This window comes from Chlorocebus sabaeus, chromosome 23, assembly GCF_047675955.1.
Source record: "Chlorocebus sabaeus isolate Y175 chromosome 23, mChlSab1.0.hap1, whole genome shotgun sequence".
Classification (NCBI taxonomy): Eukaryota; Metazoa; Chordata; class Mammalia; order Primates; family Cercopithecidae; genus Chlorocebus; species Chlorocebus sabaeus.
In genome coordinates this window covers 48,834,427-48,856,253 of record NC_132926.1, presented here as the reverse complement: position 1 = coordinate 48,856,253, position 21,827 = coordinate 48,834,427, and the positions used below count along the sequence as shown (strand labels likewise).

Below are 21,827 nucleotides of genomic sequence, written 5' to 3'. Positions count from 1 at the left end.
TTATAATCCTTCGTGATCTAATAGCTTAGTAATAAGATCTGTCATTCTGCAGGGGATGTCTTCATAAAGAAATTATCTATGATCTCAATCCAAACGCAGTGGAGTTACAAATGTTGCTGGGTTGATGCTCTTGTAACATGCACTCATCATTGGAAATGATTGTGGAGGAAGGCGAGAGGCCCTTCAACTGCTTCTCCTTTTGTAATGCCTATGATCTGCTTCCCTGAGGCCCATGCCAGCTAGAAAGGGGTGAGTCTGTGTCTGGACGGTGAGCATGGAGGAAAAGGGCAAGAGATCCCTGCCCCGATTCTGCCTGTTACAAAGATATGAGTTCTATATCCTCGCTGTTTTCTAGACTAACTGGTAAGTTAGAATTTGAGGATGCAGATGCAGCCCAACAAGTGCAGATTTCCTATTAGTACCCTCTTCCCCTGGAAGGGAAACATGCAGGGGCAGTCTCTTTTCTGGCCACACTGGTGGTGTGGGTAGGAAGAGCCCTGGGCATTGGGGACGAGGGCAGCTTTTCCCTCCGGAGCCAGATGGCCTGGTGCCGGCGCATTGCCCTGCTAGCTGCAGAGCCTGGGGCAGGCTGCTTGCCTCTCTGAGCCTCAGTGACTCTAGCCAGGGTAGCTCCTTCCTAGGGCTATTGGGAAGATTCAAAGAGGGAAGTTTAGCAGAGGGGCTCAGGTAGGTGGGTGTTGCTCACATCTGGATTTTCTAAAACTCCTCTTTGGAGGCTGGTTGGAAGTATGGAAAAGCCTGGCTCCAGGCAGGACTTCCCTTTGATCTTGAGAGCCTGTGCCTAAATCCCTTGCTCACAGAGGCCTTTTGGTGCTGTGTACACTTACAGGAACAGAGCAGAATCTCTTCTGTAATTTTCTCTAGAAAAACTGTACTCCAGAGTGGAGGAAAATACTCCCTCCAAGGCGTATCTTTAAAGCATCCTTAAAGAATCAGAGCATGGAAATAGCAAGAAAGAAAACTCGGCTCTTAAAAGAAACTTTAAGTTAAAAGCCACACACAGGAACTACAGAGCCTCTGAGTGTGCCCGACCCCCAGCTGAATACAGCTGCTTTATGAGGGCTTCACCATTTAATATACTCTTAGAGGCTCTTGCAAAGGCTCTCTCTGCAGTGACAGGGTTCATAAAGTGGCTTTCTTCCTTGGATAAGGGTGAATGGGTGCATCTCCAGCATCAGCTTGCAAAAACGAATCCCTTCTTTCTGCAGAGAGGTGCTTGATGGTGGATTATAGAAAGGTATAAATAGTGCTACAAGACATTTGGGGTCTTGATGGCTTAGAGACAGGCTTGGTCGTCTGGCAGTGGTAAGTTTATAGAAGATGTTGGGGGCTCTCTGAAGTGAATAGGGATGGGGACTGACCATGCTGGGCCGAGGTCTGCAGTTGAGACCATGGCTTTTATTATTGGGTGGTTGTTTTAGGTAGTGGCAAACCATGGCAGTTAGGAAGCCTTGTCTCTTTGTGGGATCCTCGCACAGATGCTCTGGGGGTTCCTAAAGTATTATGGGCTGTGGTTAGATGGGAATGTGGAAGAATGGTGCACTGAAACAATACTTGGCTTTACATTTAGTCTGACTTTGCCAATTCCTACCTGGGTGACATTGGTCAGTGTCTTAACTTCTCTGATCCTTATCTATAACATAGGGGTTAAGACCACTTGGACTAAATTTTTGTGTCTAGCAAGCAGAGGGTGCTCAATTTACCGCTACTGTTTCCTTCTTTCCTCTGCTGCCCTTACCTTGAGGATGGGACTTCCTGACCTTTCTGGGCCCCTGAGGGCATTAGGAGCTGGGTGCCTTCACTATAACACAGTCACTGACGCCAGGCAATGAGGACTAGGCACTGGGTCTGTTTTACTGGACCTTCTCTGTTCCTTCATGATGGGGTCCAAATTCAGCATAGGAGGAGTAGGGGAGACAGCGAAATGAGTAGGTCCCATGCTGGGCAAAGCTGCCCCTTGCAGGGCTGAGCTGCAGCAGGGAGTGTCTTAGAGGCATCATGGGCCAGTCTTACCTGATGTGGTTGATGATGAGGTTCGTTGGGGGAATGAAGAAGTCGTCCACTCCTGTGAAGGGTGTGCGGATGAGGTGTTGGTCCTGGCTGGCGCTGGCTTCTGTGATCACCTACAACACAGAGTGGGAATCCTAGTGAGGGCCCATGCAGGTGGGGGCTGAACCTGGAGACACCTGTATGGTCAGGTGGAGACACCCTGGCAGAGGGGTGCTTGGGAGAGAGATGACTAACCTGAGTATCAGGGAAGAGGCATGAGCAAAGTGGGAGCAGTTCAGGAACATCCTAGAAAGGGGCCTGTTATTCCTGAAAGAGGAAGTGGTGGGACAGGACTGACTGCCGGGATTGCCCTTGCTCCATGGTTACGCCTGCCTTGCTGCACTTTGTCAGCCGCCATGATGGCAGAGCGAGAACCTGAGGGGTGGGGGTGGGGTTTCCAAGGGAAGTCCCCAGAATGGAAACATCACTGTGGTTGCTCAGAGACCACCTCCTCTTGCAATGAGGAATCCTACCTTCTCAACATGTAAGCCATGCTAGGGAAAGAGGGAGAGGGCTTTCAGTCATGAAAATGTCACGTGGTGGAACTGTCTACTGGGAATTCCTTTTTCTCTGGTGCCAGATGCCTGGGCCAGTTTGTTGGTAGTCTCTGTCAGATGCTGCTCACAGGCATTCTCTGAGGTACCACTCCAGGATTGACGAAAGACAGTAGACATCCTACGGGATGCCACTCTGAGATGCTGGGCTGTTTAGATGTCTTGCAATTAGAATGCTGGGAAGAGGTCCTGGTCTTACAGAGGAGACTTGCTGTAGAAAGTAAACAATTGGGCCCTGTGCCTTGTACAAATTGGTAGTGACAGAGCACGGCCACCTCTGTTTCCCTGGAGGTAACCCTTTCTCCCCTGTGGACTCGGCAGGAGGAGAGGAGAGCTTTTCCCTGGTGTGTGTCCCAGCTGCACCCACGTGTCAGGGAGGGCACAATGGCAGCTCTGAGCAGAAGCCAGGTGGTGTGTGAAGTCACATAGGATGAGTGAGTGGTCCGGAGTCCCTGCCATGAAACCCCTGTGGTCAGGCTGGGCAGCCCCTCTGTCAGCTAGTGAGGCCAAACCAGCCAGCCTATGTCCTCCTGCCTTCTGCATATGCTCATCAGTCTTCAAGTTCTAGGCCACTGCCCAGACAGCAGCAGACCAGTGGCCCGATGAGGGGCTTGGCCAACTTACAGGCCCTGAGGAGAAGCCCAGACCATCTGTGCAGGAGAGGAGGCAGATGCTGAGCCCATGAACGGGAAGGTGAGACACTTTTTTGTTTTTTTGAGACGGAGTCTTGCTCTGTCGCCCAGGCTGGAGTGCAGTGGCGCAATCTCGGCTCACTGCAAGCTCCGCCTCCCAGGTTCACGCCATTCTCCTGCCTCAGGCTCCTGAGTAGCTGGGACTGCAGGTGCCCGCCACTGTGCCCAGCTAATTTTCTGTATTTTTAGTAGAGACAGGGTTTCACTGTGGTCTCCATCTCCTGACCTTGTGATCCGCCCGCCTCGGCCTCCCAAAGTGCTGGGATTACAGGCGTGAGCCACCGCGCCCGGCGGGTGAGACACTTTTACTGATCATCTGATCATGATATTGTGGCCATATGTGTAGAAAGAAGGGTCTAGATTTCTGCAGCCTGAGGCTTGGCCTGCAGGGTGAGAGCTGTCTGTGGTGGGAGCTCCTGACTCCCATGGCTGAGAGCTCTGGATGCTTCTACTTTTTAGGAATGGAACTGCCTTCTGGCTTTTACTTTAATGACAAAACAAACAGCACCTGGCCTGCCTCCTCAGGCAGGCTGGAGGCTTGTGTCTTTTTTGGTCTTGCTTTCCTCTGCAGTCGGCAGGCAGAGTGCTGGCTGGAGGGATGCGAGCCATGATTTTCAGGCTTGAGGCAGTCCTCACGTTGCATTAGGTTATTTCTCTGTGATTTTTAAAAAGAGGCCAAATGATTACTTCTATGGCAAGTTCATAAGAAAAAAACTCATAGAAGTGGGCGTTAAGAAAATATCAGCATTAGGAAACTGGATCTTAGAGAGTCTGAAAAGAAAATGCCAGGGAATTCCAAGGAGCCATGCAATCATTGCTTGATATCAGGCCTGTCATTTTAGCTCACAGCAGAGATGGAAAAATTACAGGCTGTCATCGGTCAGCGTCATTCATGCTTCACTGCTCTGACACCCTATATTCAGAGGTTACTTCATCAAAACGCAGTGCCACGGGCCGTTGAACTGATGTGGGCATGTCAGCCTTGTTTCTCTGAGTCACGAGTTCCTCCTTGGCTTTTTCTTGAGTCCTAACACACAGCTGGGCCCACAGTGCCCTGAAGATTAACTGTCCAGCCCCTCACATTTGCTGCTGTATGGGCAGGGTTCAGGAGATGTATGCGTGTGCCTGAATCTCAGGATATGCCCATCAGTTGGCAGAGTGGGGACAGGAAAGCTGGGCATCTCCCTCAGAGGGGTGTACGAAGCCAGCTGGGAAGTGGCATGTGGAGGGGCGGGAGAACTTGGTATCCAGAGGACAGGCTGGGAGGCAGCTAAAAGCTGGCCTTAGAAAGCGGGTGGGCCACAGAGTGCTGGGCAGCATCAGAAAAGATACCAAATGTTCCAAACCTGGGTGCTGAGGAGGGCTTTGGTGGAGGGAGCCTCATTTGCACAAACACGTTCATGTAGTCTTCCCAAAGTGTGTTCAACAATTCCTTCAGTGTTGGATATTTAGAAACAATATTAGGATATTATTTTTAATCTCTTGCAAATACAGACAATGCAGTAACAAACATTGTATTTGTGGGAGATTAAAAATGTCATAGCTCAATTTTTGTCCACTTCCATGGTTATGGCCTTTGGAAAAATTCTGAGAAGTTGCTGGATCAAAAATTACTCTTTCACTGGCCAGCCATGGTGGCTCACACCTGTAATCCCAGCACTTTGGGAGGCTGAGCGGGCAGATCACTTGAGGTCAGGAGTTTGAGACCAGCCTGGCCAACATGGTGAAACCCCATCTCTACAGAAAATATAAAAATTAGCTGGGTGTGGTGGTGTGTACCTGTAATCCTAGCTACTGGGGAGGCTGAGGCACAAGACTCGTTTGAACACAGGAAGAGGAGGTTGCAGTGAGCTGAGATTGTGCCACTGTGCTCCAGCCTGGGTGCAGAGTGAGATTCTGTCTCAAATAAATAAATAAATAAAAATTAAAAAATTACTCTTTCAGGCTTTTGGTTCACACTTCCCAATTGCTCACCACAAAGGCTACGCCAGTTGAATTTCCAGGAGCAGTTTTTGTAAGCACTGGTTTCTTTAACCCTAGACCACAGTGGTGAAGGTAGGTTTATTCAAATGATTTCATATTTTTTTAATGATAATACATATCCTAGTCATTTAGGCAAAGGTAAACTATTGGTTATTGGTTTTGGAGAAGTAGTCTTTATTATATTTAAAGAATTTCCTTCTATTCCTATTTTTAGGCTTTTTATTAAGAATACCTGCTGTATTTAATTAAATGTCTTTTCAGTATTATTGAAAACATCCTACATTTTTCTCTTTCAATTTGTTGGTGTTATGAATAATATTGACTGATTTCCTGACAGTGAACCATCATTGCATCCTGGGAATGTGTTCCCTGCTTGAGCATTTGCACACATTCCTGGGTTCTATGTCTTTTTCTTTTTGTGTGTGTGTGTGTGTGTGTGTGTAGTGGTTTGTTTATACACATGCATCCCTCCTGTGAAACTCCCTTTTTAAAATTATCGGCTGGGTGCGGTGGCTCAAGCCTGTAATCCCAGTACTTTGGGAGGCCAAGGTGGGCGGATCACGAGGTCAGGAGATCGAGACCATCCTGGCTAACACGGTGAAACCCCGTCTCTACTAAAAAATACAAAAAACTAGCCGGGCGAGGTGGCGGACGCCTGTAGTCCCAGCTACTCGGGAGGCTGAGGCAGGAGAATGGCGTGAACCCGGGAGGCGGAGCTTGCAGTGAGCTGAGATCTGGTCACTGCACTCCAGCCTGGGTGACAGAGCGAGACTCCATCTCAAAAAAAAAATAAATAAATAAAAATAAAAGAATAAACTATCTTTGCATAATATTCCTGGATTTGTATGCATCTCTCCTGTGAAACTCCCTTTTTAAAGTAAATTATCCTTGCATAATATTCCTGGATTTGTATGTTAGACAAGGACATGGGTCCAAGTCATCTCTTGGATCCCAGTCATTCCTATAACCAAAACCAATTCTTCACAATTTATTCATTTAAAAAAATCACAAGCCATGGGGTTTCAATGCACTTTATTTTAAATTCAATTAAAAAGAATTTAACGAGTCAACTTTTCCCAAAGAAAACTTTATATTCTATTTTCTTTAGGAGCTCAGTGAATATAAACATTAAGTTTCAATATCAAATCTTTAGAAATACCGTAAAACTATTTAAACAGTGGTAGTTTGCATCTCTTTGTAATCACTGAGCCCATGAAATTCAAAGCCAGACAAATCCTTGTACTACTAAGGATCATAAGCCTGAACTTCTTAAAAAATATCCTCAAAGCTTTGGAATCCAGTAAGAATTAGGAAATGAGTGGGATTCAGAACAACCCGAGCAAAACTAGCGCAACCCCACAAAACGTGTTCAATTTGAGTTTTCATCCTGGACTCTATTTCTAATGGGATGTTAGAATTAAAAACAGAATTCTGCCTCTGTATTTATAAGTGAGATGAGTCTACAGTTTTATTTTTTATACTATTTTAAATCAGGTTTTATAATCACAATTACACTGGCTATTTAAAACAAACTCAGGAACTGTACTATTTCACCCTATGGTCTTGGGATAGTTTAAGTAAAATTATCTATACTTTGAGGACTTGACAAAACTCAGCTGTACCTTTTTCTATGGTAGATTTTTCTTTAAAAAATCCATGGTAATTGCTCTAGTTCAGGTTTCTCTTTTTATAAGCCATTTATTTATTTATTTTTTAACATTTTGCAAGCATTTATTTCCTCTAGGTTCTGAAATTTGTTGTCTCAGAGTTGCAAGGTAGTGTTATTTTTTGAGATAAAATCTCACTCTGTCACCCAGGTTGGAGTGCAGTGACGCGATTTCGGCTCACTGCAACCTCCGCCTCCTGGGTTCAGGTGATTCTCCTGCCTCAGTCCCCTGAGTAGCGGGGATTACAGGCACGCACCACCACACCCAGCTATTTTTTGTATTTTTAGTAGAGACAGGGTTTCACCATGTTGGCCAGGGTGGTCTGGAACTCCTGACCTCAGGTGATTCACCCACTTCGGCCTCCCAAAGTGCTGGGATTATAGGTGTGAACCACTGCGCCTGGCCTATTTTTCAAGTCTTTTCATCCTCCTGTATCTGCAATAAAATTCCCTTTCTCATTCCTCATTTTGTCTATTTTTGTTTGCCTTTTTCTTTATTGGAGTTGTGAAGGATTAATCTTTTTTGTTTTGCTTTCTATTAATTTTAGTCTCTATTCTTTCTTGCCACTTTTGTTCTCTTTCAATTTCTTAAATACCTCCTTTTCAGGCTTTTAAGCCCCAGTAATTAGTTGGTACAGCTTTCTCTATATCCTGTAAATTTTGCTACAAAATAGTCTCTTTTTCATTGCTTTTGAGACAATTAGTAGTTTTCCTTTTAATTTCCTCTTTGATCCAATAGATATATCCAGGAATGTTTTCTTAATTCTCAGAAAATATAGTTTACAACATCTACTTTTACAAAAATTTAAAGTTTCTTTAGTGATATTGTAGACATTAAAAAATTCTATTTGATGAAAGGCTTTCTATATTTTTATTAAAGCAAACTTCTTGTTTATATTCAATTTTCCTCTCATCTTGTCTCCTTTGTATGTACTATTTAAGTATATTTTAAATCAAGCTCTTCTGTGTCAATCACTCTTGTTTTATGTATTTGTTATGTTGTTTGATATAGATCAGCTGTTCAGCACCTACTGTCTCTCAACATGCTTAGTGCTCTTAACCCTAAATTGCACATTGCCTGATGCTACCATGCGTGCATGCTTTTTTGTTCACCTGTCATCACTATTCTCACCCCTTTAAGGGCAACCTTTTATTATCACTTTATGTGTGTTTCTTGGAAAAAATTTATTGCTAGTTTTTAAAACCAATCGGCTCATCTCTGCTTTTAATTGGAGAATTCAGTCATATTTGGTATAATGAGATACTTCTCAACTACCAATTTCAAACAACATTCTCTGTATCCTCTCTTATCCCAATAAAGTGAGGTTTAAAGTAAGGTTTTGAGTATTTTTACTCCCCCTTTCTGCATACTCCCTACTTTTGTTTATTTTTTGAAACAGGGTCTCACTCTGTCACCCAGGCTGGAGTGCAGTGGCATGATCTTGGCTCACTGCAGCCTCCATCTTCTGGGCTCACGCGATTCTCCTGCCTCAGCCTATCAAGTAGCTAGGACTACAGGTGCGTCATCACGCCTGGCTAATTTTTGTATTTTTTTTTTTTTTTTTTTTTTGGTAGATACGCGGTTTTGCTAGGTTGCTCCTGCTGGTCTCCAACTCCTGAGCTCAAGTAATCCTCCTGCCTCAGCCTCCCAAAGTGCTAGGATTACAGGCATGAGCCACTGTAACTGGCTCCTATTCTTTTTACTGAAATAATTTATCTTTAGTTACAGCTTGGTATCAGAATTTCTTTCATTGTCTCTCTCCTAATTCAAATATCCTCACCTAGCACTTATTACACAGTTCCAGATAGCCTCTCCTCATCCATTTTACTTTTAATTTTAGATCTTCCTCTCCTGGTTCATTACTTGCCACTATCTCTGTCCACCTTGATGTCTCTAATCTGGCTCATCTGATGTTTGTCTAGTATCTTTCCTTAGGTGTGGCTCATGAGTGATGGGCTCCCTGAGTTCCTGCATACCCGTATATCTTTCTTTTGTCCTGACAGGTAAATGACACCTTGCTTGGGAATAGAACCCTTGAGCATGTAGATGGGATTCCATGGTCTTCCAGCTCCTGTTGCAGGTGAGAAGTCCACTGTCAATTTGATTAGTTTTCCTTAAAACTTGGAGATCTGGAACTTTATCACTAGTGAAGAGATGTGTCATTTCTCATCAGTTTAGCCTGGGACTTGTAGATCCCTTTTAATCTACAGGATTAAGTTTCTTCAACTTGAATATTTTATTGGAAACTTATTTAATGTTTGACTCCATTCTAATAGTTATCTTTTCTTTCTAAACTTCTGTTCTTCCCACTTCACGGCTCAACCTCTTTATGGGTTTGCTCTGTGAGTTGAGAGAACTTTTTTTGTTCTTTATCTTTCAGGCTACTATTTTGGGTCTCAGTAGAAACCATGCATTTTTTTGTTTGTTTGTTTTGAGACAGAGTCGTGCTCTGCTGCCCAGGCTGGAGTGCAGTAGTGCTATCTTGGCTCATTGCAACCTCTGCCTCCTGGGTTCATGCAATTCTCCTGTCTCAGCCTCCCAAGTAGCTGGGACTACAGGTACGCACCATCACGCCCAGCTAGTTGCTGTATTTTTAGTAGAGGGGGGTTTCACTATGTTGGCGAGGCTGGTCTCAAACTCCTGACCTCAGGTGATCTGCCCGCCTTGGCCTCCCAAAGTGCTGGGATTACAGGTGTGAGTCATCTTGCCTGTTCACATTTTCCAACTCATCTATTGCAGTTTTAAACTGGGAAATCTGTTTTGTTCTTTTTCTGCTGGCCCCTCCCCTTGAATTTTCTGAAGTGCTTTCTTATTTTTTTGTTGGTATTTCTGGCAGCTGTATCTCTTTGGGCTGGTACTCTGTTCTGAGTGACCTTTATTCTGGTGTCCAGGCTCTCTGATAGGTTATTACTACTTTTTGTCAGCTCACTGGACCCAAGAATGGTTGGTGGCTTCCCCTGTGTGACAGTGGCCTCAGCGTATAGAAACTGAAGTTGTGAGTGGTGCAGAGGTGCAGGTAGGTGGTCAGTCCCTAGGAGGAAGCATCTCCAGACCCTGGTCTTTCTGCCCTCTTGCCAGTCTTGGTTCCAGAGGGTTCTACAGGGGAGTTAGCTCCATTTGCAGCCCTTCTCACTTAGGGTTCTGAGAGAGAGCGAGAGACCCTAATCTCCAGAAGCATCCATTATTTTTAATGAATTAACTTTTCTCCTGTGCACCTAGAATGGTTCTATGCACCATCTTTGGGAGAATTGAGAAAATAGGCATTCAAATCACTTTTTATAGGGCGCAGTCCTCTTATGGATCCCTGATGGGCAAGGCTGCGCAGGGCATACTCAAATTACTCAAGTCAGGGTTGCTATTGACCTTTCTTGGCTGATGGGGGAAGGGATCCCATGGATCTCTGGAGCCCAAGCTCTACCCAAGGGAGTGCTAGATGTTTGGGCTCCAGAGCCACACTGTCCAGGGTGGACCATAGGCAAATTATAGAACTTTTCTGTACCCTAGTACACTGTAAGCACTTGGTAAGTGGGCTTTTGTTTATGGATATAACTGCTGCTGCTTCTCCTTCTTCACTGGCCAACATGTGCTGCTTGCTTTGACACTATTCTCCAGCCTCCCTTCTAGACCACAGAGCCCCATTCTGTTGGGACCCAGGAACTATTGGCTCAAGAGAGGCAGGATTGTGGGGCTGGATGGGGATTGGGTGCCACGTTCTGATTGTTGTGATGTCAGAATCCTATTCATCATCATTATTGCTGTCTTCAATTGCCTGTGAGGGGCATTGGCCTGAGGCTGTTTCCTACTCTCTCCTTGAGCCTTTATGGATATATTTTGGACAAATGTAATTAGCCACCTGGGGAAACAGGAGATACTTATTTTATAGGGAGAGAGTTCTTCTCTCTGGAGTGTGGGTATCAGCCTCCATGTGCTCAACATACCTGGAGACTTGGCTGAGACTTGTGCACGTCCCCCCAGCTCAGGACCCACACTTGGTCATGTGACTTGTCATAGGACAGCTTAGCCGGCAGAGGGTCCACACCTATGGACTTGAAAAAAAAATAGTGACAAGTTGGTCATCATTGTTGTGAAAGCTGACATGATGGTCATTTCTGGGCATTGTATGCATGGGCATCACTCCTGGGTGAGGGGAAAGCCAGTCTAGGAGCTTTGCCAATGGTGCCATTTGGGAACACAGGGCAGAAGCTTCCCCTCTGGCTTTTTTGTTTTGGAGAGATATATATATGTACACACACACACACACACACACACACACACTTCTTTTTCCTTTTTTTTTGAGATGGAGTTTTGTTCTTGTTGCCCAGGCTGGGGTGCAATGGTGCAATCTTGGCTCACTGCAACCTCCGCCTCCCAGGCTCAAATGATTCTCCTGCCTCAGCCTCCCAAGTAGCTGGGATTATAGGCATGCACCACCATACCCTGCTAATTTTGTATTCTTAGTAGAGACAGGATTTCTCCATGTTGGTCAGGCTGGTCTTGAACTCCCGATCTCAGGTGACCCAACCCCCTTGGCCTCCCAAAGTGCTCGGATTACAGGTGTGAGCCACTGCACCCAGTCCAGAAGCATAAAATTAGTTGTCAATAATGTTCCTTATTTTCATGCATGTTTTACTGAAAGGGACCTAGACCAACATGGCAAAAGTCTGAACACAGAGGCTAAGTTTTTCACTCACAAACCAGCTCCAGGGTTCCTTCACTATTCCTGAAAGTCTTGGACCCTCAGCATCCTTCCCTAGACTACTGTGTGTCCTAGATTCTGGTGAGTTGGCCCTTCCTCCTAAGTCATCTGAGGTGGACTTTGGGATCATCCATTATCACCCCTCTCTATCTTTGTTCTATTCTGGGCAGTTTCTATCTTGCACAGCCTTTGACTGGTGCCTCTGGGACTCAGACTATAGCATCAGCAGATGTGCTCTTTTTTAACTGCAGTACTGCTATCCCCTGATGATATAGTTTCTCCTGTGGCTCCGTCAAATGAAAGCTGTTTTCTACTTCTTATAATATAGATTATAAGCTCAAAAACTCTGTTCTATAATGCTCATGTCACCAGACTGTGGCCCCCGTTCTTATTCTTGTCACTGGTCAACATTCTAGTCACTCCCTTTGCTCACTGTCTTCCTCTCTACCATTTACTTGGTCACTAACTTTGGTGCCTTCAATCCATGTGGAAGATTCATCCAAAGCCCTCCTTTCTTAGTTCCTTCTTGGTTTCAATGATCTTTTCCTCCTCCCCACCTCAGCCACCATAACTTATACTTTGTTTTATTTCACCCACCCATATTCTAGTATTCTAGTCTTTCCAATGTGGGGGAGAAAAACTGCATCATCTCTGCCTTCATTGGCCAAAACTTTTGTAAAGAAGTCAGCATTTCTCCTTAACTCACTTTCACCAAGTTTCTGAATTCATGCCAAATTCAGAGATCATTTTGTAATCCTATTTGACATTTCAGTAAGATTCCATATGATTAAACCCTTACATACCCTTCATTACATCAGGTGGCCTCCCAACTTCCTGGCTTCTCCTCTTCATTCTGACTTCATCTTTGACTGTCTTCTCTCTACCTCCTTTTACTGGAATGCCATGGCTTCTAATAACTCCCTATACTCTGATGACTCTAGAATTCATTCATCTGTTGATGATCTCAACCTAATGTATACAGAATTGAACTCCTGATTTTTCCCACCCTGCTGAAATATATCTCTTCTCCACTCATCACCATCTTTGAAGTCTCCTTTTACTATCTTGCTTTAATTAAAAACCCTTGTCTCCTGAGCCTTAAGTAGAAGCTGTTTTTATTTTCTAGACTTTACATACCCCAAGTCCTTTGTAGCCTCCAGCTACCTATATTTGTTCCTGTCAGCTTCTCTTCATTCACCAAAGGCTTTGGCACCTGACACTGTCTTCCTCTATCCAAAGCTTCCTAATCCATCAGTAACGATACCATCTTGACAACACATTCTCTTCCAGCTATCCTGTTAGTTTTCCCTCTTTATAGGAAAACTTCCTTCAAGTTTGGACTTTAGCTATTCTCTCTCCTTTCTGCTTAACCTTCTCCCATTGGATTTCATTCTCTCATTCTGAGGTGGTATGGAGCAGGAGTCTGGAGAACTTAAACCAAAAATCATTTAAATTCAGGACAGAATTTTTTTACAGTCTCAATGCACTGAGCAGCAAGGCTATGGCAGGCAAGAGATCTGATCCTGGCGAACAATCCCTAGGATTAGGGGCAAATCAGAGGCAGGCTGAGCCCTAGCCCCACAGAAGCTGCAACTCAGTCTGTATTCTCTCTGCTTAGCAGAGGAAAGTGTAATTTTCTATATAGAGTATTTGCCATTAAAAGCTTTATTAGAAACAGAAGATAGGTTGATAGAACATACCCAAATTGAAGCAGAAAGAGACATGTGGGACGCAATGGAAAGTCCTAACTTTTCTTTTTTTTTTTTCCTGAGACAGAGTCTCACTCTGTTGCCCAGGCTGGAGTGCAGTGGCACAATCTTGGCTCATTGCAAGCTCTGCCTCCCGGGTTCATGCCATTCTCCTGCCTCAGCCTCCCGAGTAGCTGGGACTACAGGCGCCTGCCACCACACCTGGCTAATTTTTTTTTGTATTTTTAGTAGAGATGGGGTTTCACCGTGTTAGCCAGGATGGTCTCAGTTTCCTGACCTCATGATCCGCCTGCCTCAGCCTCCCAAAGTGTTGGGATTACAGGCGTGAGCCACCACACCCTGCCTAACTTTTCTTTTAAACAGAGTTCCTAAAGAAATGAGAGAGAACGAGGCAGCAGAATATTTGAAAAAATAATGGCTGACATTTTTTCAATCTTTTGAAATATATCAATATACATATTCAAGAAATATACATATTCTTTGTAAATCCCAAATCATAATAAACACAAAGAATACCATATGTACACACATGATAAACTGCTAAAGACCACAGAGAAAAATCTGGAAAGTAGAGAAAAATGATACAGCACCTTTAAAATAGCAAAAATAAGACTGACAGTTGACCTATCAACAAAAATAACTGAAGATAATGAAATGATAGCTTGAAATGCTGAAAGAAAAGAATTGCCAACATAGAATTCTGTACTCAGTGAAAATTCTGTACTCAGTGAAGAATAGAAAGTAAAGATATTTGTTTTTTTTTCTTTGAGACGGAGCCTCCCTGTGTCACCCAGGCTGGTGCAATATCGGCTCACTGCAATCTCTGCCTCCCAGGTTCAAGCGATTCTCCTGCCTCACCCTCCCTAGTAGCTGGGATTACAGGCCTGCACCACCATGCCCGGCTAATTTTTGTATTTTTAGTAGAGATGGGCTTCACCATGTTGGCGAGGCTGCTCTCAAACTCCTGACCTCAGGTGATCCACCTGCCCTGGCCTCCCAAAGTGCTGGGATTACAGGCTTGAGCCACCACACCTGGCCTGAGAAATAGAAAGTAAAGATATTTGAAAAGAAAAACTGTGAGAATCTGTTTCCAACAGATCTTCAAGCAAAGTTGGTGTTAGACCTATTCAGGAATTAAAATTCATTACCACTACAGTGCAAAAGTAAGGGGGAGGAGGGTGGAAGGAGTTGAAGTGTTTCATGGTTCTAGCATTATTGGGGATATTAAGTAACAATTTGTATGAGACTGTATTGATGCAATGATGCATGTTATAATCATAACGATGTTAACAAGAGTGCATCATCAACAACAGAATAATAAAAATGTTTGACAAATCCACAAGAAAGCAAAAAGGAGAAAAAAGCAACATAAACAGGTAGGTCAAATAACAAAAGTAATATAGTAGATAAAAATCAATAATATAATTAATTACATTAAACATAAATGGATCAAATACTCCAAGTAAAAGACTAAGATGATTAAATTAGATAAAAACTCAACTACACATGGCTTTATAGAAAAGGACCTTAAGTATAATGACCCAGAAAGGTTGAAAGTTAAAAAGATGGAAACATTATACCATTAGAACACTAATTAAAATAAATCTGATTTAGCTACACTAGTGTTAGACAATAGATTTTCAGGCAAGCAGCATTACCAGAGATAAAGAGGGATATTTTATAAAAATAAAAGGAAAATGATATAATTTCAAAGCAAAAATGGATAGAACTTTGAGAAATAAAGTACAACCATAGTGGAAGATGTTAATATACCTCTCTGCAGCTGATGGACTAAGCAGACAAGAAAATCCCCAAGGATAGAAGATCTGAACAAGACAATGAACCAAGTAGATATAATTGACACATATATAGAATACCATATCTAACATCAGAATGCACATTCTTTTAAAGTGCACATGGAACATTTACCAAAATTGATCATAAGCTCAGTCATAAAACAAGCTTCAATAAATCTCAAAGGATTGAAATTATTCAGAGTATGTTCTCCGGCCAGGGGAATCAATAACAGAGACAGCTGCAACATGTCCCATTATATTTGCCAAGAGAAACACGACCCTGGCTACTTCCAACTTTCTTCATATAACAAGCCTTTACTGGGGAAACTGAGCATTGTTGAAAATATACAACTCTGCTCACTGGTCTTACTTTAAATTTATACCCACAATTCTTAAGTGGGCCCTCATTGTTGCCCAGCAGTCCTATCATATTTGCCTGGCCAATTCAGTCTCATGTTCAACTTTTATCTCTCTCTTCAAACCTCCAGGCTTGACTGAGAAAAAGCAACTCAAAAAAAAGTTCATCTAACTACCACCCATTGCATCACCTATTTGTACTTGTGCCTGTACTTGTAAGATATTCCATTTCCTCCTGTTATAATGAAAGAATGTGATTTTTATCTGGGGCTAGATCTCCACTTGTGTGCTTTGGATTTCACTGACTCCTGCCTACAGTCAATGTAGGATGAGGATGCAGGAAAGAAGAACTATAGGAGTAGTTATTGTCAGTAGCATACAATGTTGTAATGTCATCGACTTTAAAAAAGTTATTTTGGCATTCCCTTCCAGGCATTGCCTCATTTCCTTACATTTACTCACCTTTACAGCAAAACCCTTCCATATGATTGCCTGTATTCACCATTTCCATTTCCTCACCTACAATTCTAACTTGAATCCACTCCAGCAGGCTTGCATTCCACCATCATTCGATCTGTTCCTGCCAAGGTGATCCACAACTCTATGGTACCATATCCAGTGGTCAGTCCTCAGTCTTCATAACATGCACATGCTCATAACAGCATAACTCTCCCTTGAAACACACTCTTCTTTTAGCTTTAAGAATATCTCTTTCTCCTAATTTTCTTCCTATCTTTCAGATTACTCCTCCTTGGTCTCCTTTGTTGGTTTCTTCTCCCCTTACTAATCTTTAAATCTTGGAGTACCTCAGGCCTCCAACCTTGACCTCTTCTCTGTCTATACCACCTCTTGATGATTTCATCCAGTTTTCTGGATTAATACAGTTCATATGGTGACGATACCCAAATCGATATCTCTAGCTTAGGCCTCTCCTTTGACTCCAGACCTGTTTATTTAAGTGCTACTTGACTTCTCTACTTACACATCTAACAGTATTTTAAACTTAAATCACCCCCCAATCTGCTCCCTGCCTTGCGCGAAGTCTCTTCTATTGTAGTGTATTAGTTTCATATTGCTGCAGTAACCAATTACTAGAGATTTGATGGCTCAAAACAAATCTCTTACAGTTCTGGAGACCAGAAAGCCAAAATCAATGGAAACCAGTGCTCCTTCTAGAGGCTCTAGGGGAGATTATGGTTCCATGCCTTTTTCCAGTCTCCAGAGCTGCATTTCTTGTATCCCTTGGCTTCTGGCCCCTTCATCCCATCTTCAAAGCCAGCAATTCAGCATCTTGTTTCAGTTTTCACATTACCCTTTTCATCTATGCAGTCAAATTTTTCTTTGCCTCCCTCTTATAAGGACATTTGTGATTGCATTTAGGGCCCATCCAGGTAATCCAGGATAATCTCATTTAAAAATCCTTAATTTAAACACATCTGCAAAGTCCCTTTTGCTATATAAGGTGACATCCATAGGTTCTGCAGATTTGGATGTGGACATCTTGGGGGCTATTATTTAGCCTACCACACATTGTAAATGGCATCACCCTTCTACAGTTGCTTAAGTTAAAAGACAACTTAAATCCTTTTTCTCTCAAGCCTTATATTATCTGTCAGAAAGAATCTATCAGAAAGTCTTTCAGGCTTCATGGTTAAAATACGTCAAGAAACTTATCATTTCTCACCACCCCTACTGCCGTTGTCATCTCTTGCCTGGATTACATCAGACCAGATCCCTGCTTCATCTTCCTGTTCTTTTGAGACAGTCTCGCTCTGTTGCCCAGGCTGGAGTGCAGTGGCGTGATCTCGGCTCATTGCAGCCTCCACCTCCCAGGTTCAAGTGATTCTCCTGCCTCAGCCTCCTGAGTTGCTGGGATTACAGGCACCCGCAACCACACCTGGCTATTTTTTTTTTGGTATTTTTAGTAGAGACGTGGTTTCCCCACCTTGGCCAGGCTGGTCTTGAACTCCTGACCTTAGGTGATCCGCCCTCCTCAGCCTCCCAAAGTGCTGGGATTATAGGTGTGAGCCACCACACCCGGTCCCTGTTTGTTAACACATCCACCAGGTTGATTCTTTAAAGATCTAAGTCAGATTGGATCAATCCCCTGATGAAAGCCCTTCTGCAACTTTCTCACTGAAATGTCCTCACTTTGGGCTTTGTTCTAGCTCCCGACTGGCCTCTGAGGCCCTGTGTGAGTGGGCCCTTGCATGGCCTGACTTCATCCTCCCACTCTACCCACTCACCACTCTGCCTGCTATCAGAGTCTCAGTCCTACCTGGCATCTCATTCACCTTGAGGGAGAAGGCCAATTGAAAATAGTCTTCCAGTTCCCCTTTTGCTTTGAACCTGGATTTTCATAGTCCTTATTACTTACAGTTCTCTAAAATTCTCATTTATGGTCTGTTCCCCAACTAGAATATGAGTTCTAGGGACATTATTGCTCATTCATGGCTGTTTCCCTACATAGTAGATAATCAATACTTATTGAATAATTACACATGAATCTTTCCCTGCTTCAGTCTGACCGGTTGGCACAGGAGCTGGGGAGTATGAAGAAAGCAAAGAAGAATGTGGCAGGCTGTGCCCTAGAATTTGAAGTTTTCCTCACTCCATTAAAGAGGTGTACCTGTAGGACTTTCTGGGCTCGGATGTCAACCACAAGGACTCTGCTCAGTGCTGGCTGGGCCACATAGATGTACCGGTTCCGGACGTTGACTGCAGATGCCCACTGGCAGGGCTGGGTTGCATTTTTTTCTCTTTGAGGACAGATTTCTTCCTGCAAAAGAGATAGGCTGTCATGTATCTTCTTAATTGCCCTTTCCCTCCAACATCTCTAGGTACCCTCTCCCCTGATTCTCCTCTGTGCCTTTCTTCCCCTCCCTTAGAATCCTTTGGATCCATAGAACAGAGCACCCAAGCCCTCCCACATCACCAACTTCTCACTTAACATTCCTTTAATCTTTTGGGGCTAAAACTCCCTTTGCACCTGCTCAGTTAGCAGCTTCCAGGTCCATGTTCTTCTATTCTGTATGCTACCTTCTCCCTCTCCTCATCCTCATTTTAAAAACTTCTGTTCATGGCCAAACTTCTGAAAGAGTTGCCTATATTCTTTCTCCACTTCCTACCTCTCACATGCTCCTTAACACTCTGGCTCTAGTCCTGAGTTGACATTTTCTCCCAGAGGTCAACATGGACTCCTTACTTATTACGTTAAACCTGTGTTGACTCGCCCTCTGTTCCCTCTCCTCCATCCTCCCTTGGTGGCTGATCCTCTGTTGCTGGACTCTGCTCAGTGTGCTGATCTCTATATGCTAGCATGTCCAGGGTTCTTTCTTGTTTCTTTCTTCTCTAAAATCCACCCCCTTGTTACTGTCATTGAAACCTATGGCTTTAAACACAGTCTATGTGCTCACAATTCATACCCAATTCATACCTTTAGCTCAGGCCTCTTCCCCGAACTCCAGACTTGAATAACCAACTGCCTAGCTCCACTTGGTTGTTCAAAATCAACTCTTAATTTTACTTCCTAATCTTGCTCATTCTACTGAAAACCTGGCAATTGTGCTATTTTACTTCCATAGGCTAAAACCTTACAATCTAGTGAAAGGCCATCCTTGATGCCTCTAACCTCAGGCCCTATCCAATGTCTCACAAGTCATTTCAGCTTTACCTTCACAATATATCCAGAAATAGGCTTTGACCATTTCTGCTTCATCACCCTGGCTCAAGCCATGCTACCTGCCACTCAGGTGACTGCTATAGCATCTGGATATGCTCCTGGGTTCCACCGTAGCCTCCCAACCTGTTCTTGACACAGCAGCCACAGGGATCATGATAAAATTAAAGTCAGATCATGTGACTCATCTTTCTCAATTCCCCCTCACTCCCAATAACATTCTTTCTTGAACAGAATAAAATCCCAAGTCTTTCCTACAAGGCCCTCTGCATTTGGTCTCCTGCTTTTCTCTTTCCCACCCCACTCCACGCCATGGGCATGTTCAGCATTCCTCAATCATGCTGCTCTCCTGCACCAGGGCTTTTGCCTTGGCTGTTTCTTTTGCTTGGAATGTTCTTCCCCAGATATCTACAGGGTTTATTCTCTCATTTCCTTCAGGTCTCTGCTTAGTGTCACCTTATTGGGAGGTCTTCTCTGACCTCATCTATCTCAGCTCTCCTTCCACCCTTACTCTCTTACTGGCTGCATTTTTCATTTACCACTTGACTTTCTACATTCATTTGTCTACCTGCGCACAGTCTTTCCTCCTTCACTAGATTGTAAGTTCCTTGAGGGCAGGTCTTTGGTTCACTGCTGTATAATTAGCACCTAGTACAGTGCCTGGCACACAGTCAGTGCTTAAAATGTATTTGTTGACAGAATAAATGAGTGAAAAAGGGGACCTTCTTTTCACTTGTCTTACATGACATACAGTCTCATGGTTTTCCTCATGACTGTGGCCCAACTCTGTCTCAATCTTCTTTGTGTTTCTTGTTAGTCTGCCTGTCCCTGAACTGTTGGTGACCCCAGGGTTCTGTTCTAAATGCCCATCTCAAATCACTTGTACCCGCCCTTGTCTGTCCCATTTGGCCAACACTCACATGCTAATGGCACCCAGATCTGTCTTTATCTCAGAACCTTCTTCTCCAGCTCCTGCTTAGTTCTCTCATGCCACCCCCATTTCTCTCCTAGGTGACTGCAATAGCATTGAAACCAGTCTCCTTTTACTCTTGTTCTCATATTTAATCCTTACATAACCCCAATTTGCCTATGAGACACCTGCGGCTTAGAAAGGCTAGGTAACTTTTCTAAAGCTACTTAGTCTACAGAGGTGGGATTTGAACCCAGGTCTGCCTGACTCTGAAGCCCATGTTCTTACATCACACTGCTTCTTTCTGGAAAATGTAGACATCTAAGCCAGCAGAGAGGGCTGACGTGGGATGCGCCAATCTCCTACTCACCAGCCCTTCAGGAAGAGGCTTGTCCCATTGTAACTCTCGTTAGGTGTTTGAGCAGTTTCTAGATGCAAAAATCGTTCTTTGGGATTGTTCCCCAGCTCACCACAGTCTTATGTTGCCTGAAACACCTTCAGGACCTCTGTGTCTTGTGTCTAGCTTCTTATCCAGGAAAACTGAATCCCGGTTAGGATTTGAGAGAGTCCCTCCAAGTTACAGGTTGGGTTATTACAACTATATGAGAAATGTGTGCCAATGTGATGGAGTGCAATTATTTAAACCTAATTGCTAGAACTCTAACTGGTTTCATAGCTGTTATTAATACATGGAAGGAACATTGATGGGAAATAACACTTCTAAAAAATAATTAACTCAAATTAAACAGCCTGGAAAACAGCTTTTCCCAAAGCCACAAATGTGAGAAATGGAACAGCCTGAGATATACCAATAGCCAGCACAGCAATGCTTTAGGAACTTGCCTGGGCCAAGCCCGCTTCCTCCATGGGCTCCAAGTCCATAACTATTCACTGAGTGAATTGTGCACAGTTATTGTGTACAACTGAGGACACACTGTGTGTATCCTCAAGGGGAAGGCAGATGGGGGCTTGACATGACCCTTTGGGCTTCAACACTATAGTCCTATCCTCAAGGAGCTCAGGGTATCCCACAAGGCCAAGTGGGAAACAAGCCAGAGGAACAGAGGCCTGGTGTGGGGGCTATAGCCCTGGGGCAGGCCTCCTAAGGCTATCCTGGAAGGGCTTTCCTGGATCTGCTATCAGCAATCATCTCTCCTGCCTCTGCCCACTGAATGTTCCATCGTTATTTTCTACCTGGCCTTAGTTTCCTGAAGGCCACTGAGAAGACACCTGTTTGGCAGCTGTCTGTTCACATTGCTGTCTCCATCATTTGACTATGAATTTCTGGAGGCCAGGAACCCATTTGTACCGCCTGGGCCTCACCTGAGGCTCAGTGCAGAGAAGTGGCTTCTGGATGAAGGAATGAGAGTTGTAAATTCTCGGCCTCCTCTATTCCTCTCTTAGCCTGGGAAAAAATTTGAAACCACAACACATATAGCAAATGGAATTTTAGAAATCAAATGGCATGCCTGGTTAAAGATGGACTTTTAGGATTTTGCCTGTGTATGATGTAGAAGCCGCCCCAGGCACAGATACTTACATAGCTCATGACAATCTTTTCCGTGGGTTTGAGGTGCCTCTGGATCTCACAGTCCACAGGATGGATGACGATGATGCCGTCGTCGGAGAAGACATAGAACATGTTTCCCACGCTGAGGCCTGGGAGGAGCAAATGGAATGGGCATGCCCCTTCAAGCAGTTGGCCCCTGGGCAG

The 21,827-nt window shown here is 44.0% G+C and overlaps 1 protein-coding gene across 3 annotated transcripts in view; it reads right to left on the bottom strand.

The window, feature by feature from the left end:
- Positions 1-21,827, bottom strand: part of FSTL4 (follistatin like 4) — a 424,691-nt gene that overhangs the window by 6,503 nt on the left and 396,361 nt on the right. For all 3 annotated transcript variants that reach the window (XM_073010695.1, XM_008014411.3, XM_008014412.3), the window contains 4 exons: positions 21,654-21,772; positions 18,154-18,303; positions 10,905-11,012; positions 2,035-2,144 (listed from right to left, as the gene is read on the bottom strand). In XM_073010695.1, the coding sequence (XP_072866796.1) occupies positions 2,035-2,144; positions 10,905-11,012; positions 18,154-18,303; positions 21,654-21,772 (487 nt within the window). The remainder of the gene's footprint in view (positions 1-2,034; positions 2,145-10,904; positions 11,013-18,153; positions 18,304-21,653; positions 21,773-21,827) is intronic.